The sequence below is a fragment of the Humulus lupulus genome, chromosome 1 (genome assembly GCF_963169125.1).
Source record: "Humulus lupulus chromosome 1, drHumLupu1.1, whole genome shotgun sequence".
NCBI classification, from domain to species: domain Eukaryota; kingdom Viridiplantae; phylum Streptophyta; class Magnoliopsida; order Rosales; family Cannabaceae; genus Humulus; species Humulus lupulus.
This window is the reverse complement of record NC_084793.1, coordinates 3,905,288-3,930,684: the sequence shown is the minus strand read 5'-3', so window position 1 is coordinate 3,930,684 and position 25,397 is coordinate 3,905,288. Positions and strand designations below refer to the sequence as shown.

General features: G+C 31.7%; 4 protein-coding genes and 1 non-coding gene across 7 annotated transcripts; 3 read left to right on the top strand and 2 right to left on the bottom strand.

Moving 5' to 3' along the window:
- The first annotated feature begins 1,624 nt into the window (after positions 1-1,624).
- LOC133782759 (uncharacterized) lies at positions 1,625-6,353 on the top strand. Its single transcript, XM_062222129.1, has 10 exons — positions 1,625-1,891; positions 1,994-2,070; positions 3,391-3,476; positions 3,564-3,624; positions 3,760-3,827; positions 4,314-4,395; positions 4,957-5,034; positions 5,128-5,208; positions 5,307-5,426; positions 5,991-6,353. Exons 1-10 carry the CDS (start codon positions 1,798-1,800, stop codon positions 6,201-6,203), a joined length of 960 nt encoding a protein of 319 aa, XP_062078113.1. The 5' UTR covers positions 1,625-1,797; the 3' UTR covers positions 6,204-6,353.
- Positions 6,354-8,380: 2,027 nt separating this feature from the next.
- Positions 8,381-10,808, top strand: LOC133782744 (uncharacterized). 2 transcript variants are annotated; one of them, XM_062222116.1, is made up of 7 exons: positions 8,382-8,565; positions 8,731-8,878; positions 9,234-9,295; positions 9,410-9,681; positions 9,877-9,951; positions 10,036-10,098; positions 10,523-10,808. In XM_062222116.1, exons 2-7 carry the CDS (start codon positions 8,772-8,774, stop codon positions 10,565-10,567), a joined length of 624 nt encoding a protein of 207 aa, XP_062078100.1. In that variant the 5' UTR covers positions 8,382-8,565; positions 8,731-8,771; the 3' UTR covers positions 10,568-10,808. The 2 variants fall into 2 exon arrangements, with proteins under 2 accessions (XP_062078106.1, XP_062078100.1); XM_062222122.1 differs by having other exon boundaries at positions 8,381-8,878.
- A 1,125-nt stretch (positions 10,809-11,933) lies between these two features.
- Positions 11,934-16,901, bottom strand: LOC133782734 (uncharacterized). Its single transcript, XM_062222107.1, has 13 exons — positions 16,708-16,901; positions 15,933-16,623; positions 15,438-15,522; positions 15,256-15,345; positions 14,960-15,033; positions 14,429-14,513; positions 14,246-14,335; positions 13,788-13,918; positions 13,388-13,469; positions 13,257-13,304; positions 12,976-13,048; positions 12,758-12,861; positions 11,934-12,320 (listed from the first exon to the last, which is right to left on the bottom strand). The coding sequence occupies exons 1-13, from the start codon at positions 16,853-16,855 to the stop codon at positions 12,210-12,212; spliced, it is 1,812 nt and encodes a 603-aa protein (XP_062078091.1). The 5' UTR covers positions 16,856-16,901; the 3' UTR covers positions 11,934-12,209.
- Positions 16,902-16,975: 74 nt separating this feature from the next.
- On the top strand, positions 16,976-17,048 carry TRNAK-UUU (transfer RNA lysine (anticodon UUU)). Its single transcript has one exon. It is a non-coding gene; the product is annotated as a tRNA-Lys (tRNA).
- Positions 17,049-17,976: 928 nt separating this feature from the next.
- Positions 17,977-23,842, bottom strand: LOC133782722 (probable methionine--tRNA ligase). Of its 2 annotated transcripts, none has more exons than XM_062222088.1 (14): positions 23,491-23,842; positions 23,201-23,345; positions 21,657-21,810; positions 21,422-21,577; positions 21,098-21,328; positions 20,662-20,805; positions 20,109-20,199; positions 19,926-20,032; positions 19,724-19,838; positions 19,111-19,223; positions 18,952-19,017; positions 18,753-18,881; positions 18,520-18,657; positions 17,977-18,176 (listed from the first exon to the last, which is right to left on the bottom strand). In XM_062222088.1, exons 1-14 carry the CDS (start codon positions 23,618-23,620, stop codon positions 18,060-18,062), a joined length of 1,836 nt encoding a protein of 611 aa, XP_062078072.1. In that variant the 5' UTR covers positions 23,621-23,842; the 3' UTR covers positions 17,977-18,059. The 2 variants fall into 2 exon arrangements, with proteins under 2 accessions (XP_062078072.1, XP_062078080.1); XM_062222096.1 differs by having other exon boundaries at positions 18,520-18,648.
- Between the last annotated feature and the right edge of the window lie 1,555 nt (positions 23,843-25,397).

Here is a 25,397-nt window from a genome sequence, read left to right as displayed (position 1 = left end):
GATATTTATTAATTAATATAATTTGAATACATATTAATAAATACTTAAACTTTTAACTTATAAATCATAAAATATATAAATAAAGTTCTAATTATAGAATTAAAAAAAATTATGATTATTTAATTTACATATAATTGACAAATAAAAATTCAGTAGTATTGTTGATGTCAAATTATCGGGCATTTTACCGTGTTGTGCCTTCGGGCTAATCTATTAGTACTTTTTGTGTCGTGCCTTCAGGCTTATCGTGTCATATCGTCCTTAGGCCCATGTCGTGCTAATTTCAACATCATGTTGTGCCGATCCCAAACCCATATTTTTTCATGTCGTGTCTTCCAGGCTCGCATCGTGTCAAAAAGCCCAACCCGTATTTACAGCTCTGGCCACAAGCTTTTCGAGTGGACCCAATTATAATTCAGATCATAAATCAAAGAATAAATAAAAGATTACATCAACTAAAAAGTAATGTGCTACTTAGGGCTAACTCAAGTGGTTGGGATTGTGAGTGTAATTGGAAGGGAGAGAAATTAAAATCCCAATATATATAGGACAATTCTTCTATAGGGGCTTCATTTTAAGCCCTATTGGTGAGGCTCTCAGTGTTTTCGACCTGTGAAAAACAACATGTTTGAACCTAGTTTTCGGTATTATAAACTATTCAGAATTTTCTGAAAATTTGCAGGATGCTCTAAAAAGCTATAATATACACGGTCATAAAAAAAATCGCGTCGAAAACTGTTCATGGGTCGAGAATACTGAGAGCCCCATTGGTATGGCTTAAAGTGAAGCCCCTATAAGAGAATTCCCCTATATATATAAATTAGGGTTTATACATTTTTAGACCCTTTGTTTTTTCTCATTACCTGTTTGGACCCTATGTTTTGACAAATTACTTTTTGGACCCTATGTTTTGTAAAATGGTTAAAATAGAACCATAAACTCAATTTTGGTCAATAATTTTTCAACTAAAATCACAAATAATTTACCAAACTAACAATTCAGAACAAAAATAAAATAATTCGGCTTAAAAAAATGTGTTGTTATATTCAATTTTTTCTTCATCAAAATTGAGTTTATGGTTCTATTTTAACTATTTTACAAAACATAGGGTCTAAAAAGTAATTTGTCAAAATACAGGGTCCAAACAAGTAATGAGAAAAAATACAGGGTCCAAAAATGTATAAACCCTATAAATTAATATATTAAGTACTTAACATAAATTAAAAACCTCATATCACTTCATAAATCAACTAATATCTTCTAAACATATAAAAAAAATATACTAGCATATACTTAATTGCAACTCTAACCAAATAATAAGATGAGTTAGAAGTTCATTTCATCATATTGTTCCACTTAAAATGACTAACTCTAATATCTATCAAAAATAATTCTGAAAAAAGAGATTTTGACCATTTTTGAAAGAAAAAAACATTTAGATACTTCCTTTCTTAGAGTGATAGAGAACCGAAAGGTATAAATAAATAATTATAAGAGACATTAGTGAGAGAGAATCAAGGAATTAATCAGATGAAGCAACAAAAAGAACAACACAAGAAAGAGGTAAAGAATAAGCAAATACCAGAAATATCTCACTTCTCTTGGCTCAACTCAACATATTGAAAATCATTGAATCAAAAATACCCAATATGGAAAACCCTCTCAATCTTTTCAAACACTTGATATTTAATAACTTTCATATATCCAAGAGACCCTTTTTATGTATATTTGTTTTGATAGCAATACTATTGGATTTTTCATCATAGTCTGAAAAAGGTATATTTTCTGATAATAAAAATGGCTGTTCCTAAAGTAAATGAGAGTTTTCTTGGAGAACTTGAAGCAATGGGATTCCCTTTGGCTCAGGCAACAAGAGCACTTCATTATTCTGGTGAGAGTCATCTTTGGTTAATTTATTTGGTCATTTTGGACCCCAAAAAAGCTTGTGTTTGATTTTTTTTTTTAATTTTCATTGTTTTTTCTTATTTTTAAGGTAATAGTAGTATAGAAGATGCTGTAAATTGGATAGTTGATCATGAAAATGACCCAGACATTGATCAAATGCCCTTGGTATGAACATAGTTCTTTCTTTATTTCTTATTATTCAATATTTTGAGTTATATATAATTCTTTCATAGGTTACTTTTATGGGTTTATACGTTTTTGATCATGTGTTTTTTCCGATTACCTGTTTGGACCATGTGTTTTAAAAAATTCATTTTTTGGACCTTATATTTTGTAAAATAGTTCAAATAGACCCATAAACTCAATTCTGGTAGAGAAATAATTGAATATAACAACAGAGTTTTTAAGCAGAATTATTTTATTTTTGTTATGAATTGTTAGTTTGGTGAAGTATTTGTGATTTCAGTTGAGAAAACTTTGACCAAATCCGGGTTTAGGGTTCTATTTGAATAATTTTACAAAACATAGGGTTCACAAAGTAATTTGTCAAAATACAGGATCCAAGCAGGTATCGGGTTAAAACACGGGGTCCAAAAATATATAAACTCTATTTTATTAATTAATTAAATATATCTCAAGTATTATTTATCAATAAAATTATATTTCTTTAACACATTCTTAACACGCTCAAGCAAGTATAATATACAATTAAAACAATCAGAGATCATACAATTATTTATTTTTCTATTATGGGAATGTATGAATTTTTTTTAGTATTTTAATAAAATACGGGTGTAGAAAGATTTTGATTTTTCAAACTTTCTTTATAAAGGGTAATTTTGCACTAAATGAAAATGTGTAAAAAATAAAGTGTGTTCGATAAAAATTTTGGTGTTTGGTAACAATTAAAAAAATAATTTTTTATTTAATTAATTAAAAATTTGACAATTAAACATAAAATGTGTTTGGTAACTCTATTTTTAATTATTATTTTTTTAAATTTTAATTAAAATTTTAAAAATAGAATTTTTTCACTTTCAAATTTTTTTTAAACAGTTTTAAATTTTTTTTTCTTTTTCTTCTTCAAATCAACATATCATATTGTTAAACAAAAAATAATAATAAAAGTTAACAAAAAATAATAAATGTGTTTGATAATTTTTAATTTTATTTTTTATTTAACAATACAAAATGAGATATTGATTTGAATAAAAGAATAAAAAAAACCAAAATTTGAAAACGGTTTAAAAAAATTTTGAGAGTGAAAAAATTCTATTTTAAAAATTTAATAAATTTTAATTAAAATTTTTTAAAATAATAAATAAAAATAAAGTTACCAAATACAATTTTATGATTAATTGTCAAATTTTTAATTAATTAAATAAAAATTTTTTTTTTTTTAAGTGTTACCAGTAAAAAAACACATTTCTTCACATCATCAAATATTGCCCAAATCATTGTATTGTGTACTCAAATTTGTTACAGATATCAGCTGATATTGATATTGGTATCGATTCAACTGAGCAATTCAATTTGACAGAAGAAATGAAAAGAAAAGCTCAAGAATTAAGGTTACAAGTTTCACTGATTCCTTATATATATATATATATATTTATATATATGTTGCCTAATATTTTCTTGATGATATTATGTTTCAGGGATCGAGCAAGGAAGAACAATGAAGAAGAAGAAAAGAGATTGAAGAGAGAAGGAGAAAAGGTATCACACAACAAACAACATATGATTTTTCTTTCTTCTTTGAAATCTTCTTCATCGTATTCTTATTTTTATTTTTAGTTTTGATTTAATGATTATAAATTTTCTTTAATAGTAGAATTTCTTGTTCTGATTCAGGAGAGGATTCGTTCAGGCAAAGAACTCATGGAAGCAAAACGAGCTTTGGAAGAAAACGAAAGAAAACGGTTTGATTCAACTTTCAATCCAATTTTTCATTTCATACTATGAATATATTTGTTGGGAAATTCTATTGTAGGGGTTGAAAAAGAGGCTCTCGGGTGTATTTTTGACTCGTGAATAAATTTCGGCACGATTTTTTGTTTATAACGGTGTATTTTGGAGTTATTTAGAGTATGCTGTAAATTTTCAGAAAATTTCGAATAATTTATAGTACCGAAAAATAGGTTCAAATATGTTTTTTTCCACGCGCATAAAAAAATTAGTCACACGTGCAATAACCTATTTTGAACCTAGTTTTCGGCATTGTAAATTATTCGGAATTTTATGAAAATTTGGAGGATGCTTTGAATAATTATAATATACACGAAAACAGTCAACGGGTTGGGAATACACAAAAACACTTCCGGTGGGTCTCTTTTTGAAGCCCTATAGCAGAATCTCACTATATTTGTTATCAATTTGAGTGAAATAAGTAGTACTTTATGTCTCAGTTACTTGGCTTTAAAACAATCAGAGAAAGAGGAAGAAAAAAAAGCAAAAGAGAAAATTCGCTGGAAACTTGAACAAGATAAGGTGTGCTTTTTTTAAAAAAAAATCCTTCAATTTTTATTTTCTGTTGCCTTCTAATTAGTAATTACTCTATACAATTATATATATTTATATAGGGAGTGACTATGGTGTTGACAGTGTTTTGTGTGTTGACAAAAATTAGTTTTGGCATGTGGATAATTATAAATTTTAATTTTTCAATATCACAGTGTATATTGTAGTCATTTAGAATATCCCACAAATTTTCAAAAAATTCCGAATAACTTACGATGTTGAAAATAAGGTTTAAACAATCGAATTTTCCACGCGTGCCTGTTTTTTAGTGCACGCGTGCAACGAACTGCTTGAATCTTATTTTCGACACTATAAATTATTTATAATTTCTTAAAAATTTGTGAAATATTTTAAATGGCTACAATATACACTGTAATATTGAAAAGTTAGAATTTATAACTATCCACGTGCCGAAATCAAATTTTGTCAACACTAATATTGACAAAACGCTGTCATCACCGTAATCTTACCCTACCTATATATATATATATATATATATATATATAAACACTCATTTGTATGTGGTTTTAGTTGGAAAGAAGTAGTAAGCTTCAAATGCCACTAAAGAGCCCAACAAAACATTCTATACCTGTGGTACAACAAAAACAGGTATATCACTAGTTTTAACATTTAATTTCAAATAACATAATGAAAAATGTTAAACCATAATTGATGGATTTTGAAATCTTCTTTGAGATTCAGATTATTTCAGTTCCTGCTGTGTCTGTTTCAAGGGCTGAGCTCATGAGTGAGTGTTTAAGGTCTCTCAAGCACAACCACATGGTATATCTTTTTATAGCATTAATTTTCAAACTATGATAGAAAACATTACACAATGGTAATGGTGTTATAATTGAATTTTGTTGGGTCTATTTGTGTAGAATAATGAAGCCAAAGTTAGAAAAGCCTTCCAAACTTTGTTGACTTATGTTGGAAATGTTGCAAGGAATCCTGACCAAGAAAAGTTCAGGAAGATAAGAATGAGTAACCCTATATTCAAGGTAAATCAATCTACCACATAAAAGATGTTATTATTATTATTATTATTGAATATTAGGTCCATTGGCAAAATGGTCCGTTTTTTAAAGTAATTTTACACTTTGGTCTAGTTTTGATAATGTTTTGCAAAATGGTATTTGACACTCGTGACACGTGATTGAAATTTTTAGACAGGTGATCGAAATTTTAGACAGAGATCATTTTGCAAAAAAATATCAAAACTGGGTCAAAGTGCAAAATAATTATAAAATATGTTATTATCATTGAATATTGGTCTCTTGGCAAGATGACATATTTTTTGAAGTCATTTTGCACTTTGACCTAGTTTTGATAATGTTTTGCTAAATGACCTCCGACACTCGAGACACGTGGTCGAAATTTTCAGACAGCTAGTCGAAATTTTTAGACAGCTGGTCGAAATTTTAGACAGAGGTCATTTTGTAAAAAATTATCGAAACTAGGTCAAAGTGCAAAATAACTCCAAAAAATAGATTATTTTCACCGATTACTCTAAAATATCTGCATTGATTTTCATGTGGGTTTGTAATAATTATTTGTTCGAGCAGGAGAGAGTTGGGAGTGTGAAAGGTGGTGTCGAGTTTCTTGAGCTGTGTGGATTTGAGAGAAGAGAAGAAGGAGAGGAGTTTTTGTATCTTCCTAGAGAAAATGTGAACATGGCAGTGTTGAACTCAGCTGGCTCTGAATTGAAGTCTGCCATTACCAACCCCTTCTTTGGTGTCTTTAGCCTCCCAAAAGAGGAGAAGATTGTCTTAGGTTGAGACTGTGATGAGAGTAGGTTCTAAGTGAATTGAGTACTCAAAGATGTGTAAGGATTGTGATTAATGTTCATGACTTTAACATTTTCTATAGAATGCCAATATTATTATGTATATTGCTTAATTTCCAATCATAATTAATCGCTTATTTATTTTAAAATCAAACTTTTAGGAGAAGATAATTTTTTTTCTTCTGAATATTTTAGATGAATTGGAGGCTGTCATGTGTCTTATAGATTAATTTTAACAATTGACTTAACGGCAGGGGTTAAGTACAAGAAAATCTACTACTTAAACAATTTTGCTGTAAAAAAATTTATATGGGTATTTAACAGCAAGAATTGTAATTGACTACTTTAGTAGTTTTACTGTCAAAATTTTTATATATAAGAATTTAACTGCAAGATTTGTATCTTCTTGATTAGTTTTACGATCATTATCTCTAATTTTAATTCTAAACAAGGAAAAATAAAGAACAATCAATACTCAAAGAGATGACAACTACTCCTGCTGAGGTAATTGGCCAAAACAATGGGAAGGAAGGTAGTAATGGTCATGTGAAAATATTTGATTTTGCTATGCTACTTTAGACTTTTCTACTCAAAATCAAATTGGCCAAGGGTGGTTTTGTTCCTGTCTTTAAGGCAACCAAAAATTTATATAAATATATATATATATGTTTTTTTATCATAATTTTTTATAATTTCTAATAATATTAATGACGGAGGGAGGTGGAGGCATGTGGGGGCATGTTCTTATAATTTTTTTTTTTATTAAAGTGGGATTTGAACCCATTTTAAAACATACACAAAAATTATAGTGGGTCAAATAAACAATTTTGTATACTTTGCATATAAATTAATTTTTTATATATATGTACAATACATATATGTAAGTATTTTGATTTTTGGTATACAAACAAAAACTTTATAAACTAATATTGTTATATGTTGGTATAAAATTAAATTATGAGACAGTTCAAAATAAAAAACAAAATATCACATAATTTTGTTGTTTCTTCTTATTTAGTGCTTCTTCATTTTTAATATTTATTTACATTTAATTTCTAATGACTTATTTTTTTAGGAAATAATTATACTAAATTTATAAATTTTTTTTTTTTTTTTGAAAAGTTTGAATTATTTATGGTGTCGAAATTACAGTTCAAATATTTTGTTGCACTCGTGTATAAAAAAAAAACACATGTGTTAACATAAATGTTTGAAACTTGTTTCCAGTACCTTAAATTATTCATAATTTTTCGAAAATTTGTGTAATGTATGTTATAACTACAATATATACAATCATATAAAAACAATTAAAATTCTAACTATCTACATACTAAAAGCACAAATAGTACACCAGTAACCCCTTTTATAAGAGAATTTCTTAATATTTTTTATAACATCAATTTTTTTTTTTTGTCCCTATTGTACTTTGTCGCTGGCTGAGTGAATAGGCTTCAAATGTTTGTTTAGGGAACTTTAGGTGATGGTCAAGAAATTGATGTGAAAAGGATTTCAAAGAGTTCCAAACAAGGAGTGGAAGAGTTAAAAAATGAGCTTAAACTAATAGCTAAGCTTAAAGAAAGGATAGTTCTCTGAAACACTCCAAAAAAAAGCATATTGGTGTATCTCTTTCTAGATTTTGGCTCGAGAAGGATTTTCGATATAAATTTTTTTTATAATGAGGTATATTGTAGTTATTTAAATATTTTCAACATGATTTTTTTAAGGTCGTGCATATTATAGGGATCTAAAGCATTATGCAAATTTTTGAGAAATTTAGAATAATTTACAGTGTAAAAAACACAGTTCAAATAGTTTATTACACACGTGACTTTTTTTTTATGCGAGTAAAAAATAATTTGTTTGAACCTTATTTTCGTCACTGTAATTATTAAGAATTTTCTAAAAATTTACAATATATTCTAAATAACAACAATGTACACAATCTTAAAAAAAAAAAAAATTCGATAGTGTCCACAAAGAAATTCTAATAAATAATCCTTTTAAAAACTATTCCTAATAAATAATAACTTCTTAACTAATTAATTAATTTTCATGTGAAATAACGGCGCGTGAAAACTACACCGTTTTACTTCCGAAGATACATTAGAAAAAGTAAAGGCGCGCTTAATCTTCTACTTCGACCAATACGGTGCGTTTCGTCTTTTTATCAACTTTGAGAGAGAGAAAGAGAGAGAGAGAGATCCCACATATCTCTGCCTATTTCCACCTTCGTCATCTCTCTCTCTCTCCTCGTTCTTTCTCTCTCTAAAATCTCATAGCAGAAGAAGGTGGGTTCTCCACTCCTCATTGCAAACCAGAAGCCTCTTCTATCAGCTTAGCAGTACATCAGCGCAGTTGGGTTCCTTCCTCTTTCTCTTTCTTTGCATAGTTCTTTCAGTGATTTCAAAATTAGGGTTTTTGATTTTCAATCTTTTGCTGCTGCGAATTACCAAGTTCCGCACCCCCAGAACGATTGGTTTTCTGATATTTTTTTCCCTCACTTGATCTTTTGGAATTAGGGTTTTTGGGGGTTTGGGTGTTTCGTTAGATATTAATTGAGATGTATGCTGATCGAGAGGACGCTGAGAACAGGAGATCGATAAAGGACCGTCTTAATGGTAGCTTTAGAGATGACTTTACTCGACGCCGTCAAGTCACCGGTAAAAGGTAGGGTTTTCTGTCCGAGCAAATGACACTAGATTTCAAGTTAATATAATTTTTACACAAAAACATAAGAAAAAGTTGTATCATTATGATAATGCTGTTAATTTTACACTAGATTTCATATCAAATTGTTCTATTCGAGCCAATTAGACCGTGAATATCGGAGTCCTAATTGCCTTGAAATGCTTGTTTATTTGCATTTGATATTTTGCTGAGTTTTATTTTGTACTCTTGGCTATTGGATAGTGGGGTTTCAGTAGAACTTTTGGAAAAATTCCCAGTTGTTAATGTTTAGCTATTTTAGGTATTGAGTTTTGGAAGTATATTCTAACTGAGTATAATGTTATTCTCTTTCCAGGCAGAGGCAAGATGACAAATGGGAACATGATCTTTATGATGATAATGAACCTCAAGTTTCAAGTATGGGCTAAAATACCATCACATGCTACTGAAAACTAATTACTGTCTATTGTTGGTTTTCAGTATGTATCTTATGTTGTTTTGAGTTTGACTATGTGTTAATGGCTTGTGAAGATAACAAAATTGATTCCCGAGATCTTCGTTTGAAGCTCCAAAGGAAAAATCAACAAGCTTCTGTAAGTGGAAGAGGGTCTCATTCAGGCGTGAGAGATCTCCGTGAAAGGCTATCCGGTAGTATGCATCCACAACCTGTGAATTATGATCCACCTAAGCCTAGACTGGAGTCCGCCAAGCCAGCCAGGAAAAGTGTCACCATCGTTCAAGCATCTGCACCGGAGAATAGAAAGGTTGCCAATTCAGCTGCTAAGAAGAAGGCGCCACAAAAGGCATGGATCAATTCTTTTTTACTATGTATAGTTTTAGCTTAGTTTATTGACAAGCAGTAATCACAATACAACATAGTCTCGTTATATGCTAAATAGACTACTATAAAAAAATTGATAAATGAACAAAGTAATGATCCAAAACACAACATAACTGACTGTAATTATTATTTCTGATTGATTACTCATTTGGTCCAGGGAAGTACATCAGTGGATGAGTTTCTGCACTCCTTAGGTCTTGAGAAATATTCCATTACATTTCAAGCAGAGGAAGTATGTCTAGACTAATCTTTCATTTTACATCACGGCTTTGATGAAAATTCTATGTTTATCATTTAATTGGTGTTGTTTATGTAGGTTGATATGACAGCTCTTACACACATGACTGATGAAGACCTAAAGGCCATAGGAATACCAATGGTAAATTAACTGAAACTTCCAGCTCTAATATGCCTTATTGAATTTTTACTTTTATTTTTATATTTAAGAAAGTACTATGTTCACGTTGCTTTGGGTTATTTCCTGTGTGGGTTGAAAGATCATATGATATGTATTGTGTCCTGAACATAAAAACAATTGAGTCCATATAGATTGGAAAGCATACCATGCTTATACTTGTAAACTCATCTTCGTTTAGTGTTTCTAACCCCAATGTGAAGTAGTAACGATTTTTTGCTCTGGTTTTATATGAACTTATCTTCGAGTTGTTGTAAAGCAAACCATTAACTAATGTCCGGTCTTAGTTAATGCTTTATTGTGTTCTATTGACCTGTCAGTACTTTGTGTCTTTATTCCAAGTTTAGTTTTATTTCTTTTGCCTATAACACACTTGTTTGTACAACAGGGCCCAAGAAAGAAGATACTTCTAGCTTTGGAATCAAGAGGATGACTTTTGGAAGTGGTATATGTTTTGTAGCTCGATCTTGTCATGGATTTTTTATATGGCAGATGCACTTGAGATGTTTGTGTTTGTATTGATTAAGATCAGCTTTCAGTTTAGCTTCTTTTCTTCTTCAGCAGACCTTGGTTGTATTGATTAAATTGGCTCTTAGGAGTTCGTAATTGGCATCAAACCCCAATGGTCGTTACAATTTAGTACATTGGAATGAGTAGAAATATTAATTTTGTCACTTTATTTGTGTCATATATTATTGTCTTTGCCTGTGTATACCCTTTTCCTCGTATTCAGCATATCAAAATATTATTATGAAGGGTCCCAGGCAAAATGATCTATTTTTATACCTTGTGTTATATCTTATTACTAACAAATTATTTATTGGATCTTATGTTTTGTAAAATGGTTCTCAATTAAAATTATAAATAATTTACTAAACTGATATTTCAGAAACAAAATAAAATCATGAATAGAACTGTGTTATATTTAATTTTTTATTTATTAAAATTGAGTTTGGAGATTTATTTAAATTATTTTACAAAATATAGTGTTTATAAATGAATTTGTTAAAATATGAGTCATAATTTAGAGAGCTAGTTGGCAATTTAGACAATTAGTCTAATTTTAAATTTAGATAATTTTACAAAAAAAAATATATATTAAAAGTAGGCTTGGGCAAAATAAAAAATCAATTATGAGAAAATATATTATACTACCCTCATTGATAATAGTTAAAAATATCAGTAGAAGAATGGTTGAAGGATTTAAAAGATTGGAAAAGAAAAATGCTTTTAAATACACTTATAAAGGTATTCAATTAGCAGAAAATAAATTTCCATAAAACTGGTTAATAGATAGCGTTCAATAAAAGATCCTATTAGAATGGTTGAAGGATTTAAAAGATTGGAAAAGAGAAATGCTTGTTAAATGCACTTATAACAATATTCAATTAGCAGAAAATAAATTTCCATAAAACTGGTTAATAGATAGCATTCAGATAAAGATCCTATTAGAATGGTTGAATGATTTAAAAGATTGGAAGAAAGAAACGCTTGTTAAATGCACTTATAATGACATTCAATTAGCATAAAATAAATTTCCATAAATTGGTTAATAGATAGTATTCAGATAAAAATCCTATTTCTTTTTCGTCTGAAACCTTGGTACAAAGCTAAGCTTAATGACAAGAAACTTATAATAATTCAATGAAAATGAAATAACAAACAAATGAATTGTGTTTTTTAATAATTTCGAGGATGGAAACCGAACTTAAAAAGTATTAAAAGTAGGTTAAATGCAAAATCACTTGAGAAAAATAGTTCTCACCGAATTCTCTATATGCAAACTCGTGAAGCAAACATGAAATCGCAAATCTTGTGCTTTGATTCATATTAGACAAATTATTGGTTTACTCAAAATCCCAAATACGTATAAAATGAATGCTGGCTCGTAACTAACAAATCAATTGGCACAATTGTGAAGTTAGCATTCTCTTCTAATCTACACAAACATAAGTATCAAAATTCTAAAGGGAATCTAATGAATGAAATATTACATTAATTCATCATTTGGGCTAAAATGCCTTTGGAGACGAAGAGTCAAGAAGAATAAATTGAGGCCATTTAAGATGCTTTGTTTACTTTGATTTGTTCTTCCATGCCAAGTACTTCTTGCTTTCTTGCTTGTATCTTCTCCACTCTCTTAAAGCCGCCAAGAGAACATGCATTGCAACTGGCAGAAAAAAAGGCTGTGCATATGGAAGAAGAATACGAATGAGAATACTCGGTGGTTTGATTTTCATACTTGTATCATGAAATAAAAAGTTTATATATTTTTGGATCCTGTGTTTTGACAAATTACTTTTTGGATCCTATGTTTTGTAAAATATTTAAAATAAAACCCTAAACCCGATTTCGGTCAATGTTTCCTATCTAAAATCACAAATAAATTACCAAACTAACAATTCAGAACAAAAATAAAACGATTCTGCTTAAAAACTGTGATGCTATATTGAATTTTTTCTTAATCAAAATTGAGTTTAATGTTCTATTTTAAACATTTTACAAAACATAAAGTCTAAAAAATAATTTATCAAAACACAGGATCCAGACAGGTAATGAGACAAAACACAGGTCCAAAAAAGTATAAACCTTCAAATAAAAGATGTTTTTTCAGCAAACTAACCGAGTAGACAGCAAAACAGTGCTCAAATGAGTAGTAGCTAACGGACATGATTGATGGGTGAAAGAAGGCGTCCTCCGCCAGAGCTCTTGCTTGCCCAGATGCCACTGATAACGAAAGAAATTAACTATTTTTCAGCTTGGAATCAATGTATGGACGGTAAATTCTTCAATCCATGACACAAGTATACCACTTAACGGTTAAGAAGTCAAGGCACATACCAGCAGAAGCATCGTAAACTCCAAGAGAAGCATTATTTTGAGCCAGTTTTGCTGCCTCCAGAGAATAGGCTACCTGCTCGTGGAGATGAACTGAGACCTATCAGTGTCGGAAAGACGCAAAAAGCTAGACTTGGGTCCAAGCTAACAACATAGAATGTTCATTTTCCTCGCTTTGTATTATTTTTAAGGAGCAATAAGTAATAGATTTCAATATAGAACAGTGTAGTTAAAATTAGACATGTAACTTGAGAATAGTCATTGGAGAGCAGTAGATAAATGACCTGTTTTCCAATCTCATCCATAATAATCATCCTAGGAAGTGACTGAACCTGCGTGAAGAAATGTTTTATTCTTGTTACAAAGATCTGTCGACGGATAACCAATTCAAATACTGAACAGATTCCAGATATACCAATCTGGAAAGAGATCCAAGGGTGGTAGCACATGATCGAAGGTTAAAACAGGCATGTTGTCGCGACAAGACATCCAGTTCCCTACAAAATGAATAGATGGAATATCTAAATTAAAGCAAACAATACCATTATATGATTCCAACAGGAGAAGTCATTGATAAAACACATCAAGGTTACTGATTGTTTTCTACCTTGAAATTCAAGTAAATTACTGGATTTCAAGGAAGTGATCTACTATTAACAAACATGTTAACAAGGGGATCTGGAAGTAACCTACTATAGGCTTTAGCAAAATATAGTCAGCTTCCTTGATATATTAAAATAATGATGCATTCAAATTCGTAGTGAATGTTTTTTGGTTCATGACATTTTAATTTGAAAGTAGAGCAATTATCTTACCACACTGTGAAGCCTCTTTCACTAGCTAAAAGGTTGGATATGCCAGAAGAGCCAACAAAAAGCTTATCAGATTTAAGACCAAAGAGTTGCCGGAACTGCCCCATGAAAACTTCGATAACATTCTGAAGATCCTGTTTCAGATATGTTTGCATCAATTTTGAGAAAATTAACAGAAGCCATCCACAATAATAGGACAGAGTTCAAGTAATTGCACGAGTACAAATAATTTTCTCTTTAATCAAAATTATAAGGTAATAAATGATCTGTTCTGTTTCTAACTCCATGCCTCTCAGCACTTGGGAGAATAATTATCTATAAAGGTTAAACATGTACCAGAAACCAAAATAATGTATACTAATACCAAAAAAAACTTCTTTACTCCAATATCATTTTAGGCACTTGACATTAAAATCAAGGCATCTTGAATAGAAGATTAAAAGCATAGAAAAACATCTAACCTGTTGTGAAATTGTATGCCTGACTGGACGCTTACTTTTCAAAATTTTCCCACATCCTTCAGGGTTCCAAACAGTGACTCCTCCCCACATCTTCAGTGCAGTTATCATTGAGATATAAAAATTTGGATAAGTTTGAATACAAAATTCATTAAAGAATGCTTGGTATATGACATGTTAACTGACCGGGGATATAAAGCCATTTGTCTTAGAAATCTCTCCATCTTCAAGCTGTAGGAGAAGAGGGGACTCCTTTGCTGAAGGAACATATCTGACAACAAATACAGAAAATAATTATTGGCGTTGAGTTATATATAGAATTCTGTCTGACAAAACTAGAGTCAGCACATGCACCCCAACAACTGGAGTCCTTGACTCAGGAACATCACAAATGCACATATAGCAGATGGAAAAGACAGAATCAAATGAATAAAAGTTTCCCCATAGCATAACATATTTAATGTAATAGAAAAAAAATATTGTAAAATAGTGCCTCTCATTGGATACATATCTACAGCACTAAATTTTGAAAAGGATTTACATATTGAAAAGCGCATACCGCACAATTGTTGTAATATCAGAGTTATCTTAGTTGAAGATCATGAATAAATTGATATGTATACTGCTTCAAATCAATTAAATCATAATCCAACCTTATAATAAGCATATTTATATAAGTAAAATAATTAGAAGAATGATTTGAGTTGAAGAATATACACCACAAAGTGTAATATCTTTGATCTCCCACCAGCTGCAATGGAAGTATCCAAGTGCCACTCATTTGAATTCACCTGTACAACATAATTAGAAAGGATCAAAGATTTTGAATTAAAAAAATATTCAAATAACCAAAGTTTAAGTACGCCTATATGAATACATGCATGGACATATATACTATGCACATAACTTTTAGAGTTTTATTTAACTATCCAAGGAATCAAACGAAAATTAGCAAGTAGTATAATTCTTCCTAGTCAACTATCAAATCATGAAAAGACACAGGCTTAGCATACAAAGAAAGGAAGATCCTTGGTACTAAAAATGAAACTGCTCCACTTGTCATCCCAGTAAGAAAATGAGGACTTTGGTGTGTGGTATAAAACCTGAAATGCAGAAATTCAGACAAAACAAAATTAAAATGACAATCTATATGAAAAACTTACCAAAATAATAAAATCAACGAAAGAAATATTACTTGACTTTCTACACTTATGTTTGCAATAGGCCTTAATGCCTCGATTACAGGGGCTAAGAGAATCTCTTCTACACTTTGAAAATCCCTGCAGGTACAAGAAAAGGCATCAAGAGAAATGTGAAGATGACTACGAGTACTTTCTAAATAGGTGTTCCGCCATAATAGACATTTTCTATACTTTATCAGCATAGTAAAAAGATCTACTACTGTAGATACATAGATAAGACAAATAAAGAAGCCTCAACGTGTTAACACTCTGTTAGATATACTTTCCTAGACTTATTTCACAATATTGATCGTTCCATGAATTTTGCCGAGCGAGCTAACGTTAATGGCTAAGTTACAATAGTTAACTCATGTAAACTACGCTGCTCCTTCTACTTAAGCTAATTATACAAATTCATCAACATTATTTTTTTCAAGTTGAAGTTCATAACAATTTTCAATCATAACACCATGAAAAGTCATATATATCAGAATGAAAGAACACCATACCAATCATAAACTCCGTCTCTCGGATCAGAATTTAGCAAATTGAACGAAAGCACAATCTTTCCATCAGCACCAACAGGCATAAACTCCCCATGAATCGAACCTTCTTCTTTTCCACCATTAACAAACACTTTGACAAAAATCTCTGCCACCCTCGACAACGCCTCCGTCTCGGAAACCTTCCCCAAAATCCAAGCGTGCCGATACTTCCCAACAACAGCTCTAACATCCTCATTTCTATTCACCAACACCACAGTATAGACCTTCCCGCCAGAGGCAAGCTCAGAACAACCACCCAACGCAGACTCTAATGACTCATCAATAGCCCCATCATCACCATCAAAATCAACGTTACTTAAGGAGCCACACTTCCATGGACACGATGATTCACTGGTTGGAGATTGGAGACAGCGGGAATCAGAGTCAACAACCACTGAGACGGTATAGTTGGTGCCACACGAACCGCACTCTGCAGTTTGGGAACCCAATTTGGTCATTCGATTGAGAAGTGAGGACTCTAGGTCCTCTGAGGTGGCGCTAATGGAAGATTCGGAGTTGAACCCAATGAATACTGCTTGAAAGTGACAGGGAAATCGTAATGGAGTGGAATCGAGCTGAGCCGAGAGGTGGTCGATTTCGCGAAACGGTAGAGGTGCACGGTAGATTTCCACTGATTTCCATAGCAATGGGAAACCTGTAACCAGAATAAGAAAATGAATTAGAATTAAAAATCTATAAAACCAATTGTCAAGGAGAGAAAGAATAAGGATTGTTGGACCTAGGACGAAGGAGAAGAGCACTGAAATGGTGAGGACTAGGCGCTTAAGCCCAGGCTTAGTCTTTCGCATCGATTTTGGATCGAAGCTCGATTCTGGATCATGTGGTTCAGACACTTCTGAGTTCGTAATTTCAGAGACTTCCGCCATTGATGAAGCTCCGATTCACTGAAACTTCTGGTCGGGTTTTCTCTTTTAATTTCCTTTTTGAATTTAATGAAATGAGAAATAATTATTTTTCAAAAATAAAATTTAAATGATTAACTCAAAGCCGTCTTAGCTCAGCTGGTAGAGCGCATGGCTTTTAACCATGTGGTCGTGGGTTCGATTCCCACAGACGGCGTTTTCGTATTTTCTTATTTATAAACTTGGTTTTAGGGAACAAATTTATGGAAATTTCTAATTCTAATTTTGTGTTCTTAATCCGTAAATACTTTTCGTAATAATTTTTGTGTATGATAGTATATATTATAATTATTTAGAAATTTTTGTATATTTTCAAAAAATTTTAAATAATTAGAGTGCCGAAAACTAGTTTAAAATTAAGTCGTTGCACGCGTGACTAATTTTTTTATGTTCGTGAAAAATAACATGTTTGAACCTAATTTTCGATAATGTAAATTATTCTAAAGTTTCTGAAAATTTGCAGGATAGTCTAAACAACTACAATATACACAATCATAAAAAAAATCACACCAAAAACTGCTCACAAGTAAGAAATACAAAAAAGTCTCACCAGTCCCATAGAATCATCCCAAATTTATAACTATGAAAAGTATTTCACTATGATTTCTCTTTCTTTCTAATTTTATGATTTAGAGGGCTCGAGTAACTTTTGATTTGGACGTAACTTAACTTAACTCGAACTGACCCTTATTAAAAGATAACTCAAAATTTAATGTTGGAGTCTCTTTGAGTCGTTTATAATATCTATATATTAAATAATATAATTTATAGGATTAGGCCAGCAAACTAGTTAGGAAGAAATAACTAAAATAGTATGTGAATTTCTTGCTCGCTGAAAGACGATCAAACAATTCTCAATCATAGTCCTTGAGAATCAGGTCATCTATATAATATACAAAAAGAAACTCCAGATATTTGATATCTTTTTCTTTGAATGAGATATGTTTCTATTTTAACGACGAATAGGTAGGCGTACAAATGGGATAGTCCGATCAATATCTTCTTAGCCTAGTTTGGTTTAGTGCCCATACACCATCTTTCTGAAAATTTTACTAGTTTTGTAACCCCAAACATGTGATATGAACTAACAATAGAAGAATGTACCAATTCTTTGTAATAAAGTGGATTATTATTATATATACATATATGCATTTAAACTCAATTTTTATTACACAATAATTGTTTTGGCCAATTTCTTAGCCATTTTATTAGCTTCATCAGCTTCAATCCTTTCAGCTTGGTTTCCAGCAAATTTCTTCCTAAACAACTCCACATCTTCATCTTTCTATACAACAAAAATAACACAAGACATGAATTAGTCCAGAGAAATTTACAAAACAAAATTGAGTAAAATGTTAGAATGTGAAAAGTGGTGCATGATAAGAAGTATGAGGTTCCATCTCAAAATCAATTGGTGATGAGTGGAGTAACTCATTCTCTTATAAATTATTGAATATTGCCACACATTTTTCACGTGGGATATTTTCTCTAAAATCCCCTCAAGATGGTGGCTATTTTTGCTCACCAATTTTAGACGACTCGATCGCAAGTGGCTCATTGACCACACTTTCCATGTGAGATATTTTCTCAAACATAAAAATGGTTAAAAGGTAACATAATTTATATACCAATTCCTTAAATAAAGGTTCTGGTGTCCCAATTTCATGGCCAGCAGGTATAAGCTCCCAAGGTTTTCTAGCCCTTTCAACATCTTCATTGCTAAGTGAAAGTTGATTTTCAGGGGAGATTCCAAGCTGCTTCAGTACCTTAATAAAAGAGTGTCAATGGATTTAATACTGAGTTTACTACATTAAAACCGATCTTTTGTACATGCGAAACGCGCCATAGAACGACGAAATACCTTGAGTGAAAAAGAAGGCATGAACGGTTCTAACAAGCATGATAGAAGATAGACCAACCCAACTGAAGTTCTCATAACAATGTTGCAGGAATCTTGGTCTTGCTTGTAAAGTTTCCAGAATTGGCTCTCCTGTAAAGTATGATTTATCCATTTAGAATAAGTTTATGGATTACTATGCAAGCTTATATTGTGATCTTACTTGTAGGTATGCATTGCCTTCACTAGAGATGCTCATTCCAATTTTCAGGGCTTGCTTTAGTTTGACCTGAATCAAATAAAATGTGGAAAGTTCTTTTAAAAGAAGTGCAGAGTAGTTTAATTGATATGTTTCATTGAACTACAATGTTCACATAATCACCTTTTCCATTGCTTCAATGTATTGGTCCAAAAACTTGCTAATCTTTTCTGCTAATGTTTGTGTTAAGGAATGTGATTCGGCCCCCGGTGAATCAGAAATGATGGATCCGTATCCTGTTCTTGTAGCAGATCATATCATAGAAGAAATAAGAGAAAGCAAAGTTAAGGCAATGAGATAATCATAGAAGGTGGTCAGTGTTAGAGAAAATATCCCACATGGAAAGTGTATGGGTATATTCAACAATTTATAAGGATATGAGTTACTCCACTCATCACCAATTGGTTTTGAGATGGAACCCATACTTCTTACTATGCACTACATTCTACTTCTTAATCACTTTCCACATTATAATATGGTATCAAGAGCCAAAAGAAAAATCTAACGAATATGTATCCGATCCAAATCCAAAAACCGGTCCAAAAAGAGAGCCAAAAGAGCCCATTGTGATTAAGAGATAATGAGCCAAAAAAGCCAACGAGCCACTTGTGATAGAGCCGTCAAAGATTGGTGAGCAAAAATAGTCACCATCTTAAAGGGATGTTAGAGAAAATATCCCACATGGAAAGTGTATGGGTATATTCAACAATTTATAAAAGAAATTCAATTAACCGACCTTGAGGTTTGGCAATGAAGCTCAAAACTCGGTTGATGAAATTTCCCAGATTATTAAGCAACTCGGTATTTAGCTTCGCTTGCAAATCTACCCATGTAAACAATGTATCTGAGACCTAAAAAACACTCGTACAAAAACAATGGCGTTAGAAATTGGAAAATATAATGTGACATTGGTAAAGCAGAAGTTTAATACAACATACTTCTGGTCTGTTAGTTAGCAAGTAATATCGCCACACTTCTGAGGGGATATTTGTATCTTTTGCGTCGTTACCAAAAACTCCGATGCCTTTACTCTTGGAGAACTTACCTGCACCAAGAAAATTTAGAATTAATAACAAAGTATCCAAGAAATAATAAAGCATTGAACTCTCATGAACATGTACCTGCTTCATAGTTTAGATATTCAGTGACACTAATGCTCTTCATCAATGTCCAGTTTTCACCAGTTCCAATAAGTGTAGATGGAAACATAACCTGAAAAGTGTAACAAGCAAAATATTAGGAAAAAAACTTATAAGAATAATGGTAAAATATCACAATTGCACTGAAGTACTGACTGAATATAATAGCCTAGGCAAAAAAAAAAACATTCTTTTGATCTTATGATAGACCCCATATAGTAATAGCATATAAATAGTAGAAGGGTTTATGAATCAATATAGTGAAATATACTATAATTGAGTTATTTCTCTTGGGAGAGTGAGGTCATTGTGCTAGTTTGTGCTTTATCTTTCTGTTCATTCAATATCAAATCTCAGATTAGCCTATTCCAACATCTTAATATTGTTATTAGAATGTGTTTGAGTTATTTCTCTTGGGAGAGTGAGGTCATTGTACTAGTTTGTACTTATCTTCTGTTCATTCAATATCAATTCTCAGATTAGCCTATTCCAACATCTTAATATTGTTATTAGAATGTGTATGAAATGGTCTTACTGTGTGGAAGGGCACATTGTCTTTGCCCATGAACTGATACAACTCCACATTTTCAGGGTTCTTCCACCACTGCTCCCAATCAGATGTGTAATATGAAGTGATCGAGACATAACCAATAGGCGCATCAAACCACACATAGAAGACCTGAGCAAAGTGATTTCACAAGAAAATCAACAATCTTAGATCTTACAAGAGCAGACAGAACAGATTCCTATGCACAACTAAACACAGAAAGTGATATTTCCAGGAATCACAGATAAGATTACAGTGCACAACCAAACACAATGATGTAAGTTTCCAGACTATCAGATTACCCTTTTCAACTTTCCCAATAATATGAAAACTGTGAACTCCTCGTACCAAACAGCCCCTTAGATCTTACAAGAGCAGACATAAGGAAAAAAAGACCGGTACATAGAATTTATCACACACCAACCTTATCCTTGTACTTTTCGAGTGGTACTGGAACGCCCCACTTAAGATCCCTGGTTATACACCGAGGTTTAAGCCCTTCTTTCAACCATGCATGTGTAGCTTGAATGGCGTTCTGGCTCCAAGACCCTGAAACTGACATGCTATTGATGTATTCTTCCAACTTTTCCTTCAACAATGGGAGTTCTAAAAATAAGTGATCTGTGTCGCGAATATGTGGAGTTGTGTGGCATACCTGTTGTTCATTGCAAGTTAATCCAACTGAAATTTCACCAATACAAGAACTGAAAAACTCAGAATTGTAACTCAGGCGAAAGAAAATGCATACTTTACACTTGGGATCCTTGAGTTCAGTTGGATTCAGTAGCTTCCCACACTTCTCACATTGATCGCCACGAGCAGAATCATAGTTACAATCCAGCATTGGACAGGTTCCTTCAACAAGCCGATCAGCCAAGAATCGGTTGCATTTTTCGCAATAAAGCTGAACAGTCGTCCCATTTTAAAGTCGTTAATGAGAAAAGACAAGCGAAATGTACGAGCACAGAAAACAGATGGCATACCTGCTGCATTGTGTTATCAGAAAGCCAATTGTTCTCAATCAGTTTAGTGAAAATCGCTTGGCATATTTCGGTTTGTTGAGGAGTCGATGTTCGTCCGAATTCATCAAAACTTATGTTAAACCAATCATAGACCTCCTTATGAATTGCATGATATCTATTAGCAGTAGAGAAGTATCACAAAATCAAGAGTAAAATAGAGAATAAAGATGAACAAGAGAGAATCTTGAATCTGTGTTATTCTTAAAGATACAAGATCAGCTTATATATATAGAAAAGAACACAATTACATTCCTTTCCTTTCCAAATTCCAAGACCAATGTTATTGATATATATATAGAAAATTCACCTTGATACTACTGAAAGTAGAATGTTTTTTCTTATCATTGCTAAGTGAAACAAGCCACTAGGGACATAATATATGTCATTTATCAATGATGGATCATAATAGGAATAGACATCAGAAAAGGTTTTTCCCACTTTTTTTGTATTCATGTATTTACAAGCAAAAATGACTCAATTTTTCATTTTCTTCAACAACAAAAAAAATTCTATGGATCAGTAAACATTTCTTAATTATGGTAGGTGAAATTTTAGGGCCTAACTGGTTCGCGATTGAAAAATTGCATTTTCAAAAAGTGTGTTTATGAAATAAAAATCTGAATTTATAGTCTGAAAATATGTTTTTGAAAATGTGATTGGTTCAGTATTTGAAAATTGTTTTTGAGTTTTAAAAAACTGAATATGTGATTGGTAGGGAATCTGAAAATATAAAAAGTGATAGATTTGTAGGATTTTAAGATATACAATGATTCGAAATCAGAAAAAACGTGATATTTTTGTTTTTGATTTTAGAACACTGATTAGAATTTTATTTTCCAAACTATCTTCTTGTATCTTGTAGGTTCTATTGTTTTCAAGTTTTTAAAAATGATAAAATAGGGCAGAATGTACCAATCACACCCTTAGCTTCTATTAAATCTCCTCGAAGAGGACTTATTGCAATTAATTCTAGGGTTTATACATTTTTAGATTCTGTGTTTTATCTCATTACCTGTTTGGACTTTGTATTTTGACAAATTACTTTTTGGACCCTATGTTTTCTAAAATAATTCAAATAGACCCCTAAACCCGATGTTGATCAAAGTTTTTTGAACTAAAATCACAAATAATTCATCAAACTAACAACTCAGAACAAAAATACAGTCATTCTGCCTAAAAACTGTGTTGGTATACTTAATTTTTTGTTCATCAAAATCAGATTTATGAGCCTATTTGAACTATTTTACAAAATATATAATCTAAAAAAATAATTTATCACGATACAAACAGATAATGAGTCAAAAACACATTTATTAAAAATTTATAAACCCTTAATTATATGATAGACAAACTAGGAAAAAAGTAGTCTCTACGGATAAAATGTCATATGTTTTTAAGTAGCTATTGGTCAAAAAGCATAAAACAGCAACAAATTTTTCTAAAAAGTCAAAATAAAACAGCAATTTTCAATAACCACATAAAAAAAATCAGGTCGACCAGCTTACTTGTCACAAATCTGGTTCGGAGTACAATTCTCCTCGATGGCTTTCGTCTCCGTGGCCGTACCATACTCATCAGTGCCACAAATGTAAACAACGTTGTACCCACGAAGACGACAATATCGAGCAAAAACATCAGCACTCAAAACACCTGATTCACACATAAAAAAACACCCATATCAAAATCCACTTAACACCCTTTATAGAACTGAAGCTGTCTGAGAAAACCCATATCCCATAATCTAATTTCACATGATTATTCAGCAACAAAAGCTAGCAAAATCAGAAGAGTTTACAGCCAATGATGTTGCCCAGGTGAGGAACGTTGTTGACATAAGGCAAAGCGCTTGTGATTAGTACGTTCCTCTTTCCTGGTATTGGTAGTTTTGGAGCTTTCACTCCTCTCCCACTTGAAAGATCTCCCATGCTTAGAAATTTGAGAAAGAAAATGAACTACAAAAAAAGAGAGTTTTTTTGTGTAATCGTTTTGAGAGTAAAGTTGACTTTTTTGGACTATAGTGATGAGAATAAGAAAAAGTGGTTATATGTGCAAGTGTTGGAAGAATAAAAGTACGTAGTTAAATACTATTGTGCTTGGTTTTTACGCGCCGTGACAATGATCAAAGCACATATATATATACACCTCACTATTATTCACTATCATGGATCGATCGAATCTAATTGGGGTTTTTTGCCTTGAATTTGAGATTTTAATGAATGTTCTTTTAGAAAATGTAAGTAATACATGCATGTAATAAGTGCAAATTGTTTGCTGTATGTGGGGTTTGATATAGCCAAGTATGGTGTTGAATATTGTAGTGAGTCAGCAACAACAAGAAGTCAACAACTCTATTAGTCCAAAAGTCTTCATTGTCGCCTTGTAATGTTTCTTGGGCAGCAAGTCTACGTAGCTTGGGGAGCAAAGCAAGCTTATTCTTATTGGACATTCATTAACATTTTTTTTAGTACAACCCGACCCAGTCCACACCTCATCACGAGAGAAAGCGAAAACCACAGCAGCACGACCAACTTGGGACTAATACCACCATTTTCGGAGACAAATACCTACCACCTCCACAGGGCCGGCTCTGAAAAAAAGTGAGCCTAAGACGGTTTTAATAAATTTAAAAAAAATGAGCTCTTTTGTATATGTAATTTTTTTATGTAATTTTAAATAAAATTAAACTAATATTTAGTAATATAAAATTAAACTAATTTTAAATAAAATGGGCCCTGGGTAGGGGTGAGCCCTAGGCACGGGCCTAGCCCGCCTATGCCCAGGACCGGCCCTGCCTCCACCCAAGGGTAGGGGTGCACACGGGTCGGAATTTTGAGTTTCGGGTTCATTGGGTTCGGGTTTTGCGGGTTTCGGGTGGAGAAAAATGGTACTGAAACCGATCCGAATTTTTTCGTGTTTTTTCGGGTTGTGTTCGAGTTGAGCTGGGCCTGCTGGGTTTTGGGCCGAAAAATCCAATTTTGCAAAAATACCATATTTTTTTCAAAAATACAATTTTTTTAGATTTTTTTGTAAATTTTGGTCGGGTTTGGGTTACACCCGAACTCGAAAATTAGTGCATTTTAAAACCCGACCCGACATATTTTGGGTTTGGGTCAGATTAAGCCCGAAATGAACGGATTTTTCGAAAATTCGGGTTCTCGGGATTCGGGTTTTCGGGTTTTGCGGGTCAAATGTTCACCCCTACCCAAGAGTGATAGGCTATTAACATTTTTTATTTCTTATGCATTTATACCATATTCATTCATAATGTTTAATACCACATTCTTATGTTGAATGGGGCATTTTAGTATTGGTTTTTATATATTAAATTTTAAATTAAATCATATAAAACTTAATATTATATTATACCAATAAAAGTATATTATGTAAGTTGGTGTTGGATACTTGTACCATTAGCATTAAATAATCTTTCTATAAGGAGTACTATAAAATCTCAAATTCAAGAAGAAAAAAAAGTATATATATAGTGTTATAGTAGTTAATAAATAGAAATAATGGTATATAAAATATATTATTTATATTAGAAATTAATATTACATGTAATGTTTTGATATATATAGATATGCAGTTAAATTTATTTTTCTTTTGAGAGTATTATTTATTGGGAATAAATCTAATAATTAAATATATAATTACAGAGGTAGTAACTAGATTATAAAAATTAATTAAATCCTAAAAAGAAAA